Source organism: Panthera onca, chromosome C1 (assembly GCF_046562875.1).
Source record: "Panthera onca isolate mPanOnc1 chromosome C1, mPanOnc1 haplotype 2, whole genome shotgun sequence".
NCBI classification, from domain to species: domain Eukaryota; kingdom Metazoa; phylum Chordata; class Mammalia; order Carnivora; family Felidae; genus Panthera; species Panthera onca.
This window is the reverse complement of record NC_138346.1, coordinates 166,436,909-166,460,630: the sequence shown is the minus strand read 5'-3', so window position 1 is coordinate 166,460,630 and position 23,722 is coordinate 166,436,909. Positions and strand designations below refer to the sequence as shown.

The following is a 23,722-nucleotide window of genomic DNA, read 5'->3' as shown; positions in this document are numbered from 1 at the left end:
ATTTAAAAATGGGCAAAGCACAGAAACAGACTAATTTACAGAAGAGAAAATACAAATGTCCAATAAATCCAAAGGTGACCATAGCCATGATAATGCCAATAAAGTAAAAAATGATATTCAGTATTTCACCTTTAAGAATTGCAAATTTTTAGCAAGTGCAGTAACACTATGAATAGGTGAGGATATAGAGAAATATGTACTCACACAAATTTCTTGTAGGAATATGGATTAATACAAACTTTTTAAATGGTAATCTCTTGGTATATGTTTTTTTTTAATTTTTTTAATATTTATTTATTTTTGAGAAATAGAGATAGAGATAGAGTGTGAGCGGGGGACGAACAGAGAGAGAGAGGGAGACACAGAATCCAAAGCAGGCTCCAGGCTCTGAACTGTCAGCACAGAGCCTGATGCGGGGCTGGAACCCACAAACTGCGAGATCATGACCTGAGCCGAAGTTGGACGCTTAACTGACTGAACCACCCACGTGGCCCTCTTCATATATGTTTTTAAATTTAAAACACACATACCAAAATGTTACTGAAATATCTCCAAGATATATTACATACAACAACAGGATGGAAGTAGTATGGTAGTCACTTTCTGTGTAAAATAGTATGATAGGGGCACCTGGGTGGCTTAGTTAAGGGTCAGGTCATGATCTCACGGTTTGTGGGTTCTAGCCCTGTGTCGGGCTCTGTGCTGACAGCCCAGAGCCTGGAGCCTGCTTCAGATTCTGTGTCTCCCTCTCTCTCTGCCCCTCCCCTGCTTGCGCTCTGTGTGTCTCTCAAAAGTAAATAAACATTAAAAAAACTTTTTTAAATAGTATGATAAGCTCAATAGGTATTGTATTAGAGTAGGTTAATTCCTGTAAAAAAAAAAAAAAAAGAATCAAACATCAAACAACTGGGTGCCTGGGTGGTTCATTTGGTTAAGCGCCTGACTCTTGATTTCAGCTTAGGTCATGATCTCATGATCATGATCACAAGATTGGCCCCATGTGGGGCTCCATGCTGGGTGGATTCTCTCTCTCCCTCTCCCCTGCTTGCATACTTTCTCAAAAAAAAAAGAAAATAAAATGAAAAAAATTTTAAATGTAAATACATAAAATAACTCAAAGGCTATTACTTGCTAAGTTGAGGAATAGTATGAATGATTTTAAGGGCTAGTCTTGGAGTGGCACATATCACTACTACTCACATTTAATTGGCCAAAATTAGTCACGTGACCACATATACCTGCAAAGGAGACCGAGATGTAGTCTAGCTGTGTGACCAAAAGGAAGAGGAGAAATTTTGGAGGACAGCTAAAAATCTCTGCTATAGATAGATTAATAGGCAGATAGGTAGGTAGATAGATGAGAGATAGACACAGATATAGAGCAAGCTATCTATATTTGTAGCTATACTATATAAATTCAATCTTAACATTTCTTTTCTGGCAGAAATTATAAGAAACTCTTAATAAGGGTTATACTATTACTTTAGAACCAAATGGAAGGCAATGAAGTTTTATTTCACACTTCTCTGGATTATTTGCATTTCCTAACTTGATACATATATTTTTCACCCATCCTGACTATGGGATTTATTTAAGTGAAGAGAGTAGGTCTCATTTTTCTTTTTTGTTTCTCCATGTAAATTATATAGATACATTTTAAATAACTATAAGTATATATCAATTAAATAGTAACTACTACAAATATACTGAAAAAATAAACATGCCTTTTTTCTTAGCAACTTGATAAGCTATCCCATTAAAGTAAAAGTGTCAGTATGTAAGGGTACATGAACAAGGCTGTTTACTTCATCTTTATTTATAATGGCAACTACTGCAAACAACTTGAATATCTATTGATGAAGTCTAAAAACATACATGTTCTAGAATAGGAACTCTCAAACTTTTTGGTCTCAGAACTCTTTATACTCTTAAAAATTATTAAGAACTTCAAAGGGCTTTTGTTTATGTGGGTTGAATTTATCCAGATTTATCATACTGGAATTTAAAACAGAAACTTAAAAATATTTATTAACTCATTTAAAAATAATAAACCTACCACATATTAACACAATAACATTTTATGAAAAATATCTATTTTCACAAAACAAAATACATATGTTGAAGAGTGGTCCTGGTTTATATTTTTACAAGTCTCTAAGGACTGCCTTTATAAAATACAGCACAATTCTCATTATCAGCTTGTGCATTCAGTCTGTTACTGTGTGTTATGTTGATTGAATATATGAAAAGAAAAGTCCAGCCTCACAGAAAATCCAGATATTTAGTTGAAAAAGGGAAGGTTATTTTAAAAGACTATTTTGTTTCATTAATTTAAGATGATTTCAATTTTATTTAATGAAATTATCTTTTTAGATCATTTTGATATTCTTTTTTAATATTATACCAAAACTTGACAAGTAGCTGTTTATTAAAGGTTAGTTGCAATGTAGAATCTGAAATCACATCAATGAATTTTTGTACTGTTGGATTAAAATCTTTATTTTGCACATTAAATGGGTCTTTTCCCCACTCATGATTTTGTAATATCATGCATCCATCATTTGGAAAATATTGGTTCACTGAGTTATGCAGATCTCCCAAATGTTAACGCATTTCACTACACGATATCAAAAAGTAAAATTCATTAATATCACCACTGGTGCCCATGGTAGAGGATAAAAGTTTCTTAAAATTGCTTGGAAGCTTGAATTTTATCATCAGCAACAAATATTGTCAATTGTTTTTCTTGAAGTGAGGCTCATTTTGTTCATTTTCACATTTTTTGTTTAATTTCAAATACCATATCTGAATAACTACAGTTTTTCAGTCTTTCTTAAAAAAAAAAAAAAAAAAGATGCTTCACGGGAAAAGCAGCTAGTTTAAGTTCACAATTCAGTCAGGTAAGTGCTTTACCATGAGATCACCATCACACTCCAGTATGCTGCAAAAGCACTTCATGCAGTCTCCCCATTTCACACCCACCCGTATTGAAAAGGCATGTATTCAAAGACTGAGACTTAATATGATTTTCACCACTTCATCAATGGACATTCTTCCAGTGACACACACACACACACACACACACACACACACACGCACACATCGCAAAACCAAAAACCAAACGAACAAAAATACCTGGGGAGTTCCTGGTGGTGAAGAATACATTGACTACCAGTACAGTTTGATGTGACTGCCTTCGTGCTAAGCAGCCTAAGTTTGAATCCAGTAACACCACCCTCCTTAGCTGTCTGTGACTTAGGACATGTTTACCTGATTCCACTGAGCTTTAGTTTCTTTATCTGCAAAATGGTGATGAAGTGTACTGTCCACACTCATAGGTTTCCTGCAACAAATGTGTTAAAATGTTTAAATGCCATGCACAAGGCTTTGACACAGTTTAAGTGCCCAGAATGTAGTAGATGGATTTCAAATACAGACTGTAGTAGTAATAAGACCAGCACCACAGATGAACAGAGAGTGTATTGTTACAAACCACTGGGGAGTTGAATGTCAGAGTTAGAAATGAAAACATAGTTTTGTGATTTCCTTACTTTGTAAAAACATCCAATTGTGTCACGAGATTTGGCTATACAGGTCTCAGTTTCTTAATTTCTAGAAGGAGAATACAATGTCCTTTTTTTAAAAAATGTTTATTTTTATTTATCTTTTGAGAGAGAGAGTGAGAGAACACAAGGAGGGGGGCAGAGAGAGAGAAAGAGACACACAGAATCCTAAGCAGGTTCAAGGCTCTGAGCTGACAGCAGCGAGCCTGATGCAAGGCTCCAACTCACCGACTGTCAGATCATGACCTGATGACCTGAGCGGAAGTCGCAGGTTCAACCGACTGAGCCACCCAGGTGCCCCAACACAATGTCCTTTTATCTCAGCAGTAGGAAGGCAAAACCAAAGCAGCCCAGACTATAGGAAGGAGCTCATTACTCAAATATTCTCTGGGTTTTAGGGAGATCTAACTGATACACATATGTCTCCAGCTATCCTCAAGTAGAAGGGCTGCATATTAGGAAACATTTTTTGAGCACTTAAAGATGTTTTGAGAAAAAGTACTTTGTTTAGATTCTTATACTTGACCACGAAACAATGTTTAAATTCTCAGTTAATAATATACAGCAACCCAAAAGTTAAGAGTGGATAGTTATTTCTGGATGATGAGGTAAGAGTTGATTTTTATTTTCTTTTTATGCTTATTTTTTTAAACATTTTCCTACCATCAGCATAATCTGCTTACTGTTTTAAAGTTATTTTAAAATTTTTTACAAGAAGAAAATCACAGTGAGCTTGGTTTATGGCATTTTAACTGCAATTTTGCACAGCATTTAAAATTTCAAAAGATTAGTTAAAATTTGAAAAGAACAGTGCATTCACTTTGGCAAAGAGAGAAAATACACTTCATTGTGGTTTTAACTATTGATCCACAACTTTTAGGAAAGAAAGATTGCCTAGCCCAAAGCCATTATTTTCATAACACAATGCAAGTGTTGTACTGAGCAGTAAAACACCGTGATTAAGCGCATGCTCAAAGCTCTACCTTCATCGGGCATCTGCTCTTGTCTTAACAAAGAGCGGGCAAATCAGTCACGGAACAGCCATCAGTGAAACACAATGTCTGTAAGTCTTGTCCTGACAAGAGCCCCAAAGCTTCTTTGAGCCCCAAAGCCCTTGGCCAGCTGTTCATCCTGAAGTCTCTTCTCTCCTGAGGAATCCACCTGCGGAAAGTGTTGCGCCAGGCTTTCCTCCCAAACTTCATTCGTGCTTATCTGGAAGTTAGAAGTAGTTTCTTCTCTCAGCTGTACGGAAGAGAGTTCGACAAAGAAGGAAGGTTGTAGCCAAGTTCTGCACTTGGGGACGTGCATTGGGTGTTTTTAAAGGAAATTGAGTCCTGCACATCATTTTCTTTAAATGTTGGTCTGGCTTCAGAAAGATTAGACATTCCAGGGGCGCCTGGGTGGCACAGTGGGTTAAGCGTCCGACTTCAGCCAGGTCACAATCTCGCAGTCCGTGAGTTCGAGCCCCGCGTCAGGCTCTGGGCTGATGGCTCGGAGCCTGGAGCCTGTTTCCGATTCTGTGTCTCCCTCTCTCTCTGCCCCTCCCCCGTTCATGCTCTGTCTCTCTCTGTCCCAAAAATAAATAAAAAACGTTGAAAAAAAAATTTAAAAAAAAAAGAAAGATTAGACATTCTGGGGAGAACTTAGTCATCTCCACCTTCCTGGATCTGCAGGAGAGGAAACATCAGAACGGAGAGAAGGAGTGACAACAACCTGTGTCCTGCAGCCAATGAGGAGCCAAGTCCAAGTTCACCTTCTGTTGTAAGGGCTCCCACTGCTCCATGACCAGCAGCCTCCAAGGTATTTGTTACATGCTATAAATAAAAAACACACAAACAAAAATAACCCTTGTGTATGCCCTGCAAAGTTGATCAGTAAGGAAGGAAGTGGAGAGATTTAAACCTCTATGTCTGAAAACCAAAAGTGGTTCCCTCTGTTATTAGGGTGATGTTCCCAAAGTCCTCCTTCAATGTAACTACATTCCAATTTATTTATCAGCACCTTAGCACACTGGCAAGCTCCAAGAAAACTTACATGAATGAATGCTGGTTAATAAGCCAGTAATGGATTGAAAAAATAATATATGAGAAAATACTCCGAAAAGTACTCTGTGAAAGATTAAATAAACTGTATTCTGATGTCAGTGGTGTTAAAACAGAGCCTTGCACAAACATCCGTTCAATTGCCCGATGTGTTTCATAGATATTCCAAATGCATTCTTTCTAGTGCATTTTGGCTTGCCAATCCAGAGATGGATAAATTATGCTAAGTCTGGTAAATTAGGTTTACTCTCTTGAGATTAAAAGCACTTATTATATCTGCTAACATCTAGTAACTATGTAACTCCCACTCAATGTGGGAGTGATGAGTTCATAATTTTTCAAGAAATTAGCCCAACAAAATATAAAAACCGTGGGTCATTTGCTAAAATATTTTCGTTTACCAAAGTCATTTGCAACTGCATTGAAACTTTTACATTCATATGTGTGGTTATGACATTCATTATGTGATCACATTTTCCTGTTTTAACTTTTTATTGTAAGACATAACCAACACAGTTAATTATTAAAATAGAACCTTAAATAAATTCTACCTCATACTTTAATATGGGATTAGCAGAAAGAATTCCAGTTAAACATCTTGAATTGAAAAATGAAGAGGGGTGCCTAGGTGGCTTGGTCCGTTAAGCATCTGACTCTGGATTTCAGCCCAGGTCATAATCTCACAGTTGGTGAGATCAAGCCTCACCGTGGGCTCTGCGTTGACAATGCAGACCCTGCTTGGGATTCTCTCTCTCCCAATCTCAGCCCCTCTCCCACTCGCACGGGCGCGCATGGATGCACGCGCTCTCTCTCTCAAAGTAAATGAATAAACATTTTTTTTTAATGAAGAAAAGCAGTGAAATCAGTCCCCTCAGTATTCCTGAAACATGTTAGTTAGGTTCATTCCCACCTTTGTTCATTCTGAGCAAACAATTCCTACTAGAATTCCCACTAGAATTTCACTTCACCCTACTTGCCATAACTCCCCAAATCCTATACGTCCTTTAGGGCCTCCATCAAACACCACTGCCTCTATCATTTATTACAGCAGTTCACGATCTTCTTTTTCCCATCTGAGACACAGTATAAACAAAGACCTCAGCTCTCGAAGCCAGATAGACTTGGTTTGCTCCCTAGCCACACTACCTACCAGCTGGATGAACAACTTTGTTCCCAGTAAAATGGTAAATTGTGGCAATATTACTTCACAGGATGCTTATCGTCAGACTGAATGAAATGTTGTACATGAAACTATCTGGCACTTAGTAAGTGCTCAATAACAGATTCCTTCCTTGCATCCTTATTTAGCACCGGCCTTAATTCCAACTTATTAAATTTTGTAATTGTCCATGTATGAAATTATCCATGCTACTTCAACATGTCCCTTAGCATCACATGCTTCTATTCCCCATAGCACCTGCCATAGATGTTGAGATCATCAAAGTAGTTATGCAATCAAATGACTTCAAGCTGGAGACTAAAGAAAACAAGGTCTTTACTGTCAAAGGTAGCAAGCTCACGTCTTTCCCAAGCCAAATTCAATTTATTTTGATAATTAACCCCTGAAACTGATGTAGAAGTGGCTTAGCAGTAATTAGAGACATACTAAAACAAGCCTGGGGAAAAAAAATAAATGAAGAAGTCACATGAGTTAATGTTACCTTGACTTTGAGGGATTCCTTCCGGGTGCCTTCTCTACCTGGGGCCAGCACAGGTATAGATGACTGCTTTTATGTACTCTAGTCCACAGAGCTTCTATAGACTCCTCAAGCGTCACTTCTGAGATGGCAAGAAGGACAGAAAATAGAAACAAAAGTCAAAATGGAGCCCTTCGTCTTGATGAATAAGAATCTGACGTGGTGAATATTGCCAAATCAAGTTTTGAACTTACCTTCACACTTGTCCAATTTATACTAGCTTTCCTGACATTTTATTGGTCAGAATCTCGTTTTAACAATATTTGCAAAGCACATAGGTTACACTGTGAAGTTTTGATAATGTGCCTTTATGATTATTGCTAGTTATTCAGTCACTTCTGAACACCATCACTTACCATTAGCGGCATCCATGAGACAACAAACAGGATGCTCTCTTGGAAGACATCTGGAAAAACACAAGCTTTGGAAGTAGCCAAGTAGGACTTTCAATGTCAGCCTTGTCACTTACTAAGTGACATGGGGCAAGTTTTAAACCCTTTAAACTTTGATAAGCATATCTTTAGAGTGCGAAAACCTATCTTGTAAGAGTTTTTCAGTATCGAAAGCAATACCTTCTCAAAGCCATGAGAAAACTAACTTAAGAATTTGTGTTTGGGGCACCTGGATGGGTCAGCCAGTTAAGCTTCTGACTTTGGCTCAGGTCATGATCTCACAGTTCCTGAGTTCGAGCCCTGAATTGGGCTCCGTGCTGACAGCTCTGAGCCTGAAGCCTGATTCAGATTCTGTCTCCCTCTCTCTCTCTGCCCCTCTTCCGCTCTCACTCTCTCAAAAATAAACGTTTAAAAAAATTTAAAAAAATTTGCATTCTTGTGTTTTGAATTTGAATCTTCGTATCCCACTTAGATGATCTAGAATCTTAACCAAAATATTTAACCTCTCCAAGAATTCTTCTCTGTAAAATTGTGATAGTAACTGCTTCTTTTTTTTAATTTCTTTTTTTAACATTTATTTATTTTTGAGACACAGAGAGACAGAGCATGAACAGGGGAGGGTCAGAGAGAAGGAGACACAGAATCTGAAACAGGCTCCAGGATCTGAGCTGTCAGCACAGAGCCCAATGCAGGGCTTGAACTCATGGACTGTGAGATCATGACCTGAGCTGAAGTCAGACGCTTAATCAACTGAGCCACCCAGGTGCCCCAATAACTGCTTCTTAAAACTAATGAGATAACACGTGTCCTGCTTGACAATATAAACATTTATCTTCTTCCCTCACCGTTGGGATGGACTAGAAAACATAACTTTCCTTTAGAATACAGGGGAAGTTCTCTGACTAGAATCTTCCTTGTTATCCTTCACCCTATGACTTAGGCATGCATTAATCAATACATATTTTTTATAACAGAAACCTGAATACATAAACTCCCAATGAGCTAAATAATGAAATTTCTCTTGTAAACTTTCTGAAAGTGCTCATTCTAGCAAAGCTCTTACCTAAACTAGAAAAGCTGGCGTTTCAGATCTTAAAGAGTTGTTGACTCACTTTTTAGCAAATTGAAAACTAATCTTTTAAATTGATTCCTCTTGTGTGATCTCTGGTTGGAAAAAAAATCCGTTCAGCCAGTGATCAAGATCATATCACCCATACTTCTTGTGGCATTGCCATTTTTCTGCAGGGAAGCCAGAAAACAGAATAAGAAAATCAATGCTCTGATTGAAAGCATTTCTGACTCTGAAAAATAAATATATTACTTCAAAGAATTGTTGCTTTCTCAATCTCTCTGGCTGCAGTAGGGAGAGTGGATTAAGGGGAGCAAGATTTGAGGGAGGAGAAACAAACAAAAAAGGCTTTGGCAATAATTTAGATGAGATATGATGTGCTCTCAACTAAAGTCATTGCGGAAAGGATGGGGCAGATGGCAGTATTCAAAAACTAGGAGGGCTTGGTACAAATTAGATATCAGGGATAAGGAGGCCAAAAATGGTACTTAGGTCTCTGGCTCACACAACTGGGAGGTAGGAGGAGAGTCATTTTGCTAAGAAAGGCGCATAATGTGCAGGAATGGTTTTGACATCAGACAGAGCTACCTTATCTTTTCATAGGTCAATATGGCAGGTGAATCTGTCATTTATCAACTCCAGAGGGACATCTGCATGACCAAGTCTAGCACACCCACAACATCAGCAATTATTTAGCCATTTATTACCAACTTCTTCCCTTCTTTGGAGATTTATACTGCCCATCTTGATAATGCCATAAACTTGTGATCAGTAGCTATGAGCTGAGCTTCTGTACAACCCAGGAGAGAAATATTCAGCCAAGGGATGATCCCTATCCTGGATGTCAGATGCACTCGGGTACCTCTGAACTCTGCTACCATCCCCACTTTATCCCCCTGGGCTCAAAATAGTCTCTTCTGCCAGCTGTTAAGACCTCATCAGGGTTTACGTTAATTTGGGATGCAAATGCAAGGCCAGTGGGACCTGAGCTCAGCCTGAGACCAAAGGGAGACAAACTAATCAGGTCGCGTTCCCAGATAAAAAGCTAATGCCAATAATGAAAGCCCTAGTTGTGGCGTTTCCATTTTGAGGGCTTTACTTTTGCCATTTGTGAATCGAGAGAGTTGGACTCAATTACCTAGGGCTCCCTTGAACTTGAAATGCTGTCTTCTTATGATTATCTGATTCCTTTACTCCTGACCCAAAACCTTTCTATGGCTCAGCATTACCCAGAGAATAAAATCCAAACAGCCTGGCATTCAAAGCTCTTCATTCAGGCCTTCAAATATCACTCCTTGCACGTAACTCAAGGTACAACCAGAGAAGATAACCAAAATGAAAATGAATCTTTCTATCTTTTGACCAAAAAGAGTTTGTTTCTTGTACCTCTGACTAGAGCATTTAATCCTTTCTATTTGGAGGTTGACAAGACTTTTCCTTTTCATCTAGTCTGCAGCTCAGTTTACTATCTGTGTGGCTTTAAATACGTAATTGTCTTCTCTGAGTTTAGTTTCTTCATCTGTGAGGAGATACTAATCTGCATTATATTACATGCTTTATGTAGGATAATATATGATGTTTAACAGATGCTCAATAAATTAATGTGATATGCAAGAGATCAGAAATGCATTTTTTGGCTGCAACTAGCTACTATGGAAGGCTTTTATGTATAACTCTTGATCTCAAAACTATCCAAAAATTTGCACTGCTCTGCTCTTTTTCTTTCCTTCCTTCATTCTTTCCTCTCCTTCTTCATTCCTCTCCTCTTTCCACAAATACATTCTAAAAGCAGAACCTTAGAGTACTATTTCTGAAAGTATTGTCTTTAGGACATGAGTCTTTGAAGATGGTCTTTGGAAAAAAAAATCCTATAGTAATGGTCCCTTTTTTTGTAGATTAATGATGCATGTTATATATACGGGCTCAGGGAAGACTTATAGTTAGGAAACTTCTTTAATTTGTTGAATTCAATATTTCCCAAACTTATTCAACCCCCGAAGATCTTTCACCATGAAGTTGACTAATATTTGGAATAGTTGTGAATTTCTAGGGGAGATAGATTTCCAGTTCTCTTCCTCTCAGGCACATGGTGGGATTCTATTTCCCTGTTCTTTAAAATTGGATGTGGCCATGTGACATACTTTGGCAAATAAAAGGTGATTGGAAGTAACATATGCCACTTTTACCTGGCATTTAAGTATTGGTGCATGATTCCTCAGTCCTCCCTCTCTTCCACCTTGATGACCGACATCATTCTTGATGGAACCTGGTCTCTGGTCAAAAAAATATAAAATGAGACCACCTGCTCACCTGTAATGAACATGTAATGTACACGAGAAGTAAATTCTCACCATTTAAAGTCGCTGAGATTTGGCAATTATTGGCTGTGGCAACGTAATCTGATTTATTCTCACTAGTATAATTATCCCAAAGTTATTTACATTCTTATAGATGTAGAGAATGTTTATATGATCCAAGTTTTTAGACCAAAGCAAAGTAAGATCAGTTATCTGGACTTAACAGCTGGAATTAATTACCATGTGTTCAATATGATTGATAATATGAAGATCCACAATTAACATGAACCAAAAATCCAAATTAACAACCAATGGATTGAGTAAACGTATGTTTCATCTATAAATTGCTTATCGAGGAACTATGGTCACAAGAACATCTAATACATGGTGTTAGAGCAGGTTGGCATGAGTTGTAAGTACTGTCTGTGGCATTCAGATTTGGAAAATCAGATTTCAGTTCTGCCATTTAATATCTATGTGACCTTAAATACTCAATGTCTCTGAATCTCAGTTTCTTCACTTGTAAAATAGAGATAATAATGCTGACTTTATTAGGGTGGTTGTCAGGATTAAATTATGCAGAGTACTGTCAGAGTCTCTAGAACAAAAGGAACTTTCAATAGATTGATCATTCATAGTAATGACAAGAACCATAATTCTACCAAATGTTATACTGTGTCATAGTGGCTTTGATGTTAGAACACTAGAGTTTTAATACTGGTACTGTAGCTTCCAGCTACGAGAGCTTGAGAAGGTAATTTAAACTGTAATTTGATTTTCTAATTCGTAACATGGAAAAATATCACAGGATCGAATGAAGCAATGTTAATTATAGCACTGATAAATTATAAAGTGTACCACATACAGTTATTTTATGATAATGATAATTATAAAATCACTCTACAAATTTGTTAGCAAATGCTGATTGATTTTTATTCATACTTCTTGCTTCTAGAGGGTGTTTTCATTGTGAGGCACCACGTTCATCCAGCTATCCTTGGGAGTCACTCCTAACTCCTCATTCTCCCTCTCTTCCTTGCCTAAAACCTCTTTTGTGCATACACATCCATTAAGTCATCAAGTCTCACAGATTCTACTTCTGACTTTCTCTGTGATCCACTCATTCCTCTTTATCCCCTCTGCCGTGATCTCAACTTTGATTTAGAGACTGCAACAGTCTTTCAGTTGGCTCCGTATCTTTCATCAAGCCATGGTTTACACTGCTGCCAAAATGATCTTTCTAAACGTGCTTATTTTCTTACCCACTTTGAAAACTCTTCAATGGCTTTCCGTTTTCCTCAAGAAGAAATCCAAGTTTCCTGGGGCGCCTGGGTGGCTCAGTTGGTTGGGCGTCCGACTTCGGCTCAGGTCATGATCTCGCAGTCCGTGGGTTCGAGCCCCGCGTCGGGCTCTGTGCTGACAGCTCAGAGCCTGGAGCCTGTTTCAGATTCTGTGTCTCTGTCTTTCTCTGACCCTCCTGTTCATGCTCTCTGTATCAAAAATAAATAAATGTTAAAAAAAATTTTTTTTTTAAAAAAAGTCCAAATTTTCTTACCTGACCCTCCCGTTCATGCTCTCTGTATCAAAAATAAATAAATGTTAAAAAAAATTTTTTTTTTAAAAAAAGTCCAAATTTTCTTAACATAGCCTACAAGGCCTTTTATGAGGTGGCCAGTGTCTACCTTTACAGGCCCTCAATCCCTCAAAGGTCCAGCTCTACTGAAAACCTTACCGTTTGTGGAAAGTCCATGCTCTGTCTCTTCAGGCCTTTGCATCTGCTGTTTTCTTCACCTGAAACCCCTTTCCCCACTCTTTAAAACCAGTTAACTTCTACTCACAAATATCTGTAGAATGGGTATTGAAATATCATTCATCTAGATAAGTTTTTGCATAACTTTATGGATAAAACTTTACTACTCACTTTAGTAATTTTTAAGTGTTCTATCAGTAGGAATTTAAAGGAGCAGCTAAAAATGTTTTTAATAATCTTAGAAAACATTGATATTTGAAGCTTAATTTTATATGGACAAAGAAGCTATTATTATATTTTTGTCGTTACTTGGGGCTTTTAGAAATTTACTTAAAAACTCAATAAATAGGGGTGCCTGGGTGTCTCAGTCAATTAAGCGTTTGACTCTTGATCTCGGCTCAGGTCTTGATGTCACAGCTCATGAGTTTCAGCCCCGCATTGGGCTCCACGCTGGCAGCACAGAGCTTGCTTAGGATTCTCTCTCGCTCTTTCTCTGCCCTTCCCCTGCTTGCGCACTCTGTCTCTTTCTCTCTCTTTCAAAATAAATAAATAAACTTTAAAAACTCAATAAATAATTTAAGTATATATAATAACTTGAAAAATTCAATAAAGTTGTCAGTGAGGTATGATGTAAGATCCCTAAAATATCCCGGAATACTTTTTCCTTTCTGGTATAATAGGACTCTATCTGTCAATAGTTGAGTATTCAGAGAAATACAGACATGGTGAGAGTACATTTTTTCATGAGTTGTTCTGGATGCTACACAAATATTTCATCACTTTAGAAAAGGCAGTGCTTATTTTGATGATTCATAACCATGTTTTATATGTTCCACATGATGGACATGTTCTGCTTTCTATTTAACCGAGGAATTAGTTTCATGTAAACTGTTAGCCTTTTAGTTTTATCACCCACTGAGTATGCCAACCTAAGCAAATGAAGCCTAATAGCCTAGTAAATGTTCTGTGGATTTGAGGGTAGACTTGAACATTGTAGTAAATCATGAACAAACCAGACACAAAGCCCAAATGTATAAAGGAACAAATGAGGTCATTAGCAGTGTGTAGCTTTTGCAGGAGTGGGGCCTTGGCAAGGACTTAGCCAGCTGCAAAGGGCAAAGAAGTTCTCAGACCAAGAAGTAGGGATGCGTTTGGGATAATCAGAATGAGAACTACCTACTTTGTGCCAGGCATCATGTTAAGTGCTTTATGTTGGAGGTAAACTCCACCAGTCAGTGGAACACAATCTCAAAAGCAGCAGCAATGTTCACCTAAAGAAAGTGATCATAAATCTGTTTTTACTTTTTGTCGTGAGGGAGGAAATTGATTTTATATTGTTAGAGAACAAAGAAAATGATGACCTATGTTTAGCTGATTTGCGAAGCTGATTTTATGTTCCATTTGATTGTGTGTTCTATGTTTTCCACTGTTAAAAATACTTTACCCTTGGTGATGTTAAAATAATTTTGCAGGATACTAAGGAAATCACACTTAAAATATTAGATCATGTTTTAATATGGGGTATGCATGAAGCCAACATTTCTCCCATTAACTTGATCACTCATTCACTCAGCAAATATTTGTTGCAATAACTCCTCTGTGAAGGTAGTGTTCAAGGTGTTCAAGATACAGGGGTGAACAAAACACATAGTCCCTACCATCAGAGAGCTCACAGTCTGGGGTGGGGGGGGTGAGCAGACACCAAGCAAATAATCACACCAATATTTAGCACAGCAGGTCTGAAACTCAATTCAGAAACTCAGTGACCAAGAAATGTATATTCTGAAATTCAGTTTCTAGCTCTAAGTCATCATTCCACCCAGCTGGCAGAAACAAACAACACACACATAAAGTTATTATCAGTCTCTGTCAATTGGGTTGCTAATCTAAAAGTATGGGAGAGTCTATAAGCTCAGGAATGAGAAGGGTAGAATGAAATAGGTTCAGTGCTTCGGATTGGCTCCCCAGGGTCTAAGGATAATAAAGTAGTTTTCTTTTAGGCTTGATGAGCAACAAAGGTAGAATATGCGAAAATGTTTGAAAGGTCAAAAATACATAACACAAAGAAACATATTTTTTCAGTTGAATCAAGTTTTTATTTTGGTACAGAGTGTTATGGGAAGTCCAACTTTTCAGAAGGACAAAGAGAAGAACCACAATGGTTTACATCAGCAGGAAACTTATTATTGTTATTACCTGACCTAAGCTCTCACTCCACCCAATAATTACCTTGCTTTTATGTAAAGGATGGCTCCAAAGAAATAGAAGGTGGAAAGAAGTGGATACTTTAAAAAGGCAGTTTCTACGGTTGCACAGACTCCATTCTTAGTTTTATACACACTTTTTTTTTTTTTTTCAGAGATTTTAGTGAGTTTCAGATGCCTCTCCTCTCCACTTAGAATGCTTTATAAAACAGGCCATACTGTCCTATGGCCTCGGTTAACAAAACGCAGGACTTGTTCTAGCAAACAGCACGGAATAGGCTGTTAGCAATCTGTTTGGAGGAGTTGTTACCTCCCACTCTCCTATTTCTACAAGCTAGCTCTAGAACCCTTCATAAGATAACATTCTGATGCCAACTATAGATCAAGGACTCTCTATTTTCTCTCTGGGCCCACTTAAGTCTGGGCTTAAAACCCAGAGCCAATTTGGGGCATGCAGAGGAGGGTGCCCTGATGTGTCCCAGACTAACTCTTCTCACTGAATTGGGAGTGTGATGCCTGCTGGCTAAACGATGCAATTTTGACATTTGCTGTCATGTTGTTTGCTTGTCAGATAGTCTAACAAAGTTCAATAGCTTCCACTCGCAAATCTAAGAGGATAAAATTCTGATTTAAAGTTGGGTGTGAAAACATAAAAAATATAACGTAAATGAAGTTGGGTGTGAAAATCCAGTATTCTCCTAACACTAACACATGCATAATTCATAAACTTTAGAAAACAGATCTTGGAAAGCAGACCTGAAATTCTATGAAACTTCATCTTGTAAAGATTTTGGTTTAAGTAATTCTAATAATTTCAAAGTTTTGCTTCCAATGGAATAATTTTCTAACCTATTTGGAGATTTTGTAAGTACACATATGTGGTTATATGTACTTGGAATATGACTAAAAACATTAAGAAAATCCCAAAAAAACTCTTACAATTAAGCCTAGATCACATATCTCTGAAATAAAAGTTTATTAAGTTTATGTTAAGTTGAAATGTAAGTTCTACATCAAATGTCATTTTCTAACATCAAAATCCCAGCTTACTGCATACAAATTGGACTATTGGATATTAAACACTGTTTCTTTTTCTTTAAACAGCAACAAGGGAAGGTATTAGTAATGATGAATTATCCTGGTTGTTTTGACTTGGATCCAATCAAAATATCTATTACATCTCCCTGAAAAGAAAAAGCGAAACAATTACAATGCAATAAAATATAAATTAAGAGGTAAAGGAGTCTTTAAAATGCTATTTGAAATTTATAAGTTAGTGATACATATAAAGAGCATCCAATAAGATCGTAAAAAGGAAACAAACCAAGGTAAGTTTAAATAGTAACGGTTACTTCCTAGTATAAACCTACTTTTTCCAATGGAGGACTCTTTTAAAGAAGTTTGATCAACAATAAGGATTCAGTTAAGCGACAATTTTGGCAGCTCCTGTGTAGCCTTAATATGTAAGCCTCAGTTTTCTCATCTGTAAAATAGCTTGTGATCTTAATGATATCTTAAACTCTTTCCTGACCTATAGTGCTTGATTTAGAGACAGCTGAAGACCTGAATTCCAATGTGGATTTTGTATTTAATTTAATAATAACAATCTTACACTAAAGGGGTAAAATAATAATCTGTAAGAGGATGAAACCAAAGATGGTAGGTTTTTTTTAATTTGTTTTTTTAACGTTTATTTATTTTTGAGACAGAGAGAGACAGACCATGAACGGGGGAAGGTCAGAGAGAGGGAGACACAGAATCTGAAACAGGCTCCAGGCTCCGAGCTGTCAGCACAGAGCCCGACGTGGGGCTCGAACTCACGGACCGCGAGATCATGACCTGAGCCGAAGTCGGCTGCCCAACCGACTGGGCCACCCAGGCGCCCCGGTAGGTGAGTTTTTAAGAAAGATGCTGTGAATTAAATTCTACACATAAAACTAATATTACACTCTATGTTAACCACCTGGAATTTAAATAAAAACTTGAAACAATAGGGGCGCTGGGTGGCTCAGTTGGTTAAGCATCTGACTCTTGATGTTGACTCAGGTCATGATCTCATAGTTCCTGAGTTTGAGGCCCACACTGGGCTCTGAGCTGATGGCATGGAGCCTGCTTGGGATTCTGTCTCTCCCTGTCTCTCTGCCCCTTACCTGTTTCTCTCAAAATAAGTAAATTAACTTAAGAAAAATAAAGTCGTGTAATTCCTTCAGATTAGGTGAAAATAATATTTAAAAACAACGTGAAACAACAAATAATATAATATAATATAATATAATATAATATAATATAATATAACATAATACAAAGATATTGTGAAAAGTTGGGAGTTGGAAGCAGAAGACCAGAATTTTCTCACCTTTCACAGTAAAGGTGATCTTAAAAAAGTCACTAATATCTGGGAATCTTAGTTTCCTTGAATGCATAATAGAAATATCAACAACCACTTCCAAAAATTATTTCAAGAGTTGAATGAACTAATGTATATAAAAGAGTTTTACAAAACTCTAAATAGTTATAAACACCTTAGATCATATTACATAAGTCAGTCCTGTCTTTTAGCCTATACTAAGGATGACATTCCCCATTCTGCAGGTCCTGACACAAAATCAGTTGCCAAGCTGCTTCTCAAATCCATCTCTTTCTACTTCAGTCTTTCACTTGGGCTAACACAGCAGATCACCACTCTAATTTATTCACTGTTAAATTCTTAGCACCCAAAACAGACCCTGTCACATAGTCCATACTCAGTAGATGTTTGTTGAATGAATGAAGAGTCTATATGTAAATACCCAAAGTACAGAGAAAGAGATGGCAAACATTTATATACTGAAACATAAGAATGGAAATAGTATCCAGGAGTGATTCTCCATAGGCTGCCTCCAGAAAACAAAACAAAACAAAACAAGTCACTTTGTGCAATGTCCCACTGGAATTAGCTTCTGCCAAGTATTTAAACTATAATTCTGTTCGACACAAGACTGAGGCCCCCAGCAACCAACCACATCACACCAGAAGAGGAGGTGGTGCTTCAACAAACAATAATGCTAAGGTGGTGGTAAGTCCCGTTGGCAGCTGGCTACATCACAAAGTTACCATTGCAAAGCTTGGACCCTATACCCCTGTTTACACCAGGCATCAGGCTGATATTACCCTAAACCACATACCCTGGTTAGTAGGACAGGACAGGAGCCAATGTCCTACTGTGTCATATCACAATAATATTCTGGTCCTTGGACACATCAGGGGGCTGCCAGAGTTTCAGAAATTATTTAACTTAAAACATGCACAGCCCTAGGATCAAAGTTCTTCTCTTGCTGTGTAAGGCCACAGTGGGTGCCGAACAATGTGGAGGTGAGCGGGAGTCATGGTTCTTTCTATACGTATACCATGGTCCTTGGAATATCTCCATGGGTTTTCTCCAATGGGCCCTGCTCCAGCACACTTGGTGCAAGTGTTATCTGGTACTTTGCCTTTGTAAAACACGTATCCCTGTTGAAGTCCCCTTGGTACCTATCCCTAATTCTTCTATTCCTGCATCCTTCACTTCTCAGAGGCAGTCTTTATTATAAATTTGGTGTACACCTTTCCTATAGAATGAAAACATAAGCCTTCCAAAATTTTAATTCACTCTTGGTTAAAATTAATGGAGAAATTATAGGCCATAATGTTACTTGATAAGATATCTTAATAGGAAATAATGGTTTGACATTAATTACTTTGAGACTTCAAATTACTATGTCATTATAATTCTCTGAAAAGTTCAGGAAGAGGTGTATCAGGTAAGCTTGAGTTTGTCAGTAAGTAACATAAAATCTGATTAATAGGTTTTTCTTGAATCTCCTAGAAGAATAACACTGAAGTTTTAAAATATCATGACCAAAAGCATGAAAGACATATTTGTATTAGAAAACTGTATTTATTTATTAATGTATGGAATATATTTCTTACAAGAAAATTTTGCTCACCAGCACTGAAATCATTAACACACACACACACACACACACACACACACACACACACACAAATGTTTGTCAAAAATGTTCAGACTCTCAACTTAGCCTTCTGCTTGCAAAGCATACTGCTCAAAATAAAAGATGTCTCGTGTGTGTGTGTGTGTGTGTGTGTGTGTGTGTACACCACATCTTCTTTATCCATTCATCAGTCAATGGACATTTGGGCTGTTTCTATAATTGGGCTATTGTAGATAATGCTGCTATAAACATTGGTGTGCATGTATCCCTTCAAATTTTTGTTTTCTTTGGGTAAATACCTAGTAGTGCAATTGTTGGATCGTAGGGTTCATTTCTGAGTGAACCTCCATACTGTTTTCCAGAGTGGCTGCACAAGTGTGCATAAAAAAGAAGAAAATCTTGCCATTTGTAACAATATGGATAGAGCTAGAAAGGATTATGCTAAGTGAAATAAGTCAGTCAGAGAAAAACAAATACCATATGATTTCACTCATATGTGGAATTTAAGAAACAAAACAAACAAGCACAGAGGAAAATAAGAGAGAGGCAAACCAAGAAACAGACTCTCAATTATGAAGAACAAACTGATGGTTACCAGAGGGGAGATGAGTGGGGATGGGTTAAATAGGCGATGGGGATTAAGGAACGAACTTGTGATGAGCACCAGGTGTTATAGGGATGTGCTGAATCACTAAATTCTACACCTGAAACTAATATTACAGTGTATTTAACTAACTGGAATTTAAATTTAAAAACTTGAAAAGGAAAAAGATGTCTCTCATCAATTCAAATCAAACACCAAAATGAAATCTTTTTCTTCTATATTCCAATCTATATTCCATACTTTTACTAACTATAAATACATCCACTAAGAACACAGCTTTTATACTTGTGTTTAAATAATCTTACATAAATCATAACATACTGTACTTATCTTTCTCCAGTTTACTTTTATCACTTAACACATTTTTAAAGATTTATTCAAAATTTGTCATATTGAGACTTTTAAGTACATATTATTTAAACTTCTGTATTACAGTGACTCATGTGAATGTGCCATATTTTATTTATCCAGTGTTTCACTGATGATCATTTAGGTTGTCTCCAATTTATCACTATAGAAACAAGGCTGTTATGAACATGTCTTTCAGACCACTACTAACAAATTAAACAAAAACCCTGGGAGATATATAGAATCCAAACATAACATTTAAACATCTATAAAGACTGTAATCTTACCAGATAGGAAAAGTATAGTAACTTAGAGTTAATGACACAGTAAATAAATAACTTGAAATCAATAAAGTGATGCAGCAGCACATTCAGGGTTGCAGACTTCCATGAGAAGATAGAGGACATGGGTAATAGGTAAGTAGACTTCAGGAGACATGGGCTCTGAGACCATTCCATACGGAGGGCATGGACAAATAAACTATAAAACAGGGCTCAGCCTGGCACCAAAGTAGTTAGAAACATCTCCTTAAATGTCCAGTCAATATGCATGTCAGCCAGTTGAGAAAATCATCTCCAAAACTACTTGGGATGCTTTATTTGTTTCTTTATTGGAAAACCTATTTTTACCCTGAGAAGAATAAGAGTTGTGTATAGAAATAATGCAGCAAATCAAACCGATAATTTTAATATTTTTGTATTAAGGAACTTGTATATATTTGGTATTTTAAATATTCATTATATGTAAGAGTATTCACTATTATTAGATTGTCTAGCAAATAAATTTGTGATTCTAATTTAAATGTGTAATTGGGCAATTGATTTAGACTTGTAATCATAGATTGAAATACTATTCATTTATAAAAAGCATTGGAACATTTAAGAAAATTTAAGATTCATCATATTCAACATTTAAAATTTATTAAATTAATAAGAATTCCTTAAGTATCAGATTTGTTTGTCCATAAGATGATTGGAGTACTTAAAACACTATATTAAATTTATAAAGTAAATTTAGAGGATTTAAAGAAATTTGTTACAAAGCTTATTGAAAGTGCATATTAAAATTTGCTAGACTTAAAACCAATTTGACAATAAATTTCATATTAAAAAATCTGCTAGACTTATAAACAGAATAATAAAATGTATTCTCTAAATGTAAGAACTTCAGGAAAACTTCAGGTAAACTAAGATTTTTAAAAAAACTTTATACCATCAAAACCTTAGAGGAGAAAGCAGGAAAAGACCTCTCTGACCTCAGCCGTAGCAATCTCTTACTCGGCACATCCCCAAAGGCAAGGGAATTAAAAGCAAAAGTGAATTACTGGGACCTTATGAAGATAAAAAGCTTCTGCACAGCAAAGGAAACAACCAACAAAACTAAAAGGCAACCAACGGAATGGGAAAAGATATTTGCAAATGACACATCGGACAAAGGGCTAGTATCCAAAATCTATAAAGAGCTCATCAAACTCCACACCCGAAAAACAAATAACCCAGTGAAGAAATGGGCAGAAAACATGAATAGACACTTCTCTAAAGAAGACATCCGGATGGCCAACAGGCACATGAAAAGATGTTCAACGTCGCTCCTTATCAGGGAAATACAAATCAAAACCACACTCAGATACCACCTCACGCCAGTCAGAGTGGCCAAAATGAAGAAATCAGGAGACTATAGATGCTGGAGAGGATGTGGAGAAACAGGAACCCTCTTGCACTGTTGGTGGGAATGCAAATTGGTGCAGCCACTCTGGAAAGCAGTGTGGAGGTTCCTCAGAAAATTAAAAATAGACCTACCCTATGACCCAGCAATAGCACTGCTAGGAATTTATCCAAGGGATACAGGAGTACTGATGCATAGGGGCACCTGTACCCCAATGTTTATAGCGGCACTCTCCACAATAGCCAAATTATGGAAAGAGCCTAAATGTCCATCAACTGATGAATGGATAAAGAAATTGTGGTTTATATACACAATGGAATACTACGTGGCAATGAGAAAAAATGAAATATGGCCTTTTGTAGCAACATGGATGGAACTGGAGAGTGTGATGCTAAGTGAAATAAGCCATACAGAGAAAGACAGATACCATATGGTTTCACTCTTATGTGGATCCTGAGAAACATAACAGAAACCCATGGGGGAGGGGAAGGAAAAAAAAAAAAAAAAAAAAGAGGTTAGAGTGGGAGAGAGCCAAAGCATTAGAGACTGTTAAAAACTGAGAACAAACTGAGGGTTGATGGGGGGTGGGAGGGAGGGCAGGGTGGGTGATGGGTATTGAGGAGGGCACCTTTTGGGATGAGCACTGGGTGTTGTATGGAAACCAATTTGACAGTAAATTTCATATATTAAAAAAATAAAAATAAAAAAAAAATAAAATAAAATAAATATACCTTTTTTAAAAATAAATAAATAAATAAATAAAAATAAAAAAACTTTATAGCACATTTGAATGTGAACATTTTAAGCAAAAGTTGACTGAATAATCATCTCTACGTACAAAAGAAACATTAAAGACAAAGGAAAAAAGGAAGAAAGAATTCACATTGATACCTTATACGTGTGTCCAAATAAACATGTGCAAGACATTCTCTATGGTATCACTGCCTTGTATGGTATTTGAATTCGAAGTTTTACTGAATCTCTCTCCAAAGAGGCTATGCTAGGGGCACCTGGGTGGCTCAGTCGGTTAAGTGTCCAACTTTGGCTCAGGTCGTGATCTCGCAGTTCCTGAGTTTGAGCCCTGCATCGGGCTTTGTGCTGACAGCTCAGAGCCTGGAGCCTGCTTCAGATTCTGTGTCTTGCTCTCTCTCTGTGTCTCCCACCTCTCGCACTCTCTCTCTCTCAAAAAAAAAAATTAATAAAATAAAACATTAAAAAAAGAGGCTATGCTAGGGGCACCTGGGTGGCTCAGTCGGTTAAGTGTCCAACTTTGGCTCAGGTCGTGATCTCGCAGTTCCTGAGTTTGAGCCCTGCATCGGGCTTTGTGCTGACAGCTCAGAGCCTGGAGCCTGCTTCAGATTCTGTGTCTTGCTCTCTCTCTGTGTCTCCCACCTCTCGCACTCTCTCTCTCTCAAAAAAAAAAATTAATAAAATAAAACATTAAAAAAAGAGGCTATGCTAGGGGCACCTGGGTGGCTCAGTCGGTTAAGTGTCCAACTTTGGCTCAGGTCGTGATCTCGCAGTTCCTGAGTTTGAGCCCTGCATCGGGCTTTGTGCTGACAGCTCAGAGCCTGGAGCCTGCTTCAGATTCTGTGTCTTGCTCTCTCTCTGTGTCTCCCACCTCTCGCACTCTCTCTCTCTCAAAAAAAAAATTAATAAAATAAAACATTAAAAAAAGAGGCTATGCTAATTCATATTCCCATGACCCTTGCATAAGAGCTCCTATTTCCCTACAACTTTGCTAATACTTAATACTGGCTAATATTTTCATTTTTGTAAATCCAATCAATTTGAACTGATATCTTGTATAATTTCAATTGTATATTTCTCCATTTCTAGAGAGAATTAATATTCCAGTTTTTCTATGATTTAGTATTTTATACATTTGCCCATTCAAAACATTGAATTGCTCTTATTGTTTAATAGGGGTTATTTATACATACTGGACATTATGTCTCTTATAATCTTAGAAATTTCTTCTTCTAATATGTTTCTTTTAACTTAGCATATGGAATCCTGAACAAAAAGTGTTAATTTTGACATAATAGTCATAGAAAAAATATTTGAGGTTTATTGAGAACTTACTATGTCCCAGTACCAGTTCTAACCACTTTGTACCT

At 37.1% G+C, this 23,722-nt stretch overlaps 2 protein-coding genes across 2 annotated transcripts in view; both read right to left on the bottom strand.

Annotated features, from left to right (window-relative positions):
* Positions 1-848: 848 nt before the first annotated feature.
* Positions 849-12,555, bottom strand: INSL5 (insulin like 5). The gene is given in 5 exon segments (XM_078451810.1): positions 849-4,682; positions 4,684-5,377; positions 7,267-8,933; positions 10,950-11,036; positions 12,323-12,555. Coding segments are annotated over 2 exon segments (300 nt in total). The 5' UTR covers positions 4,872-5,377; positions 7,267-8,933; positions 10,950-11,036; positions 12,323-12,555; the 3' UTR covers positions 849-4,570.
* Positions 12,556-13,334: 779 nt separating this feature from the next.
* DNAI4 (dynein axonemal intermediate chain 4) overlaps positions 13,335-23,722 on the bottom strand; it is a 96,285-nt gene continuing 85,897 nt past the window's right edge. The window contains 1 exon segment of the mRNA XM_060625280.2: positions 13,335-16,198. Coding sequence (XP_060481263.2) covers positions 16,148-16,198 — 51 coding nt within the window. The 3' untranslated portion in view covers positions 13,335-16,147.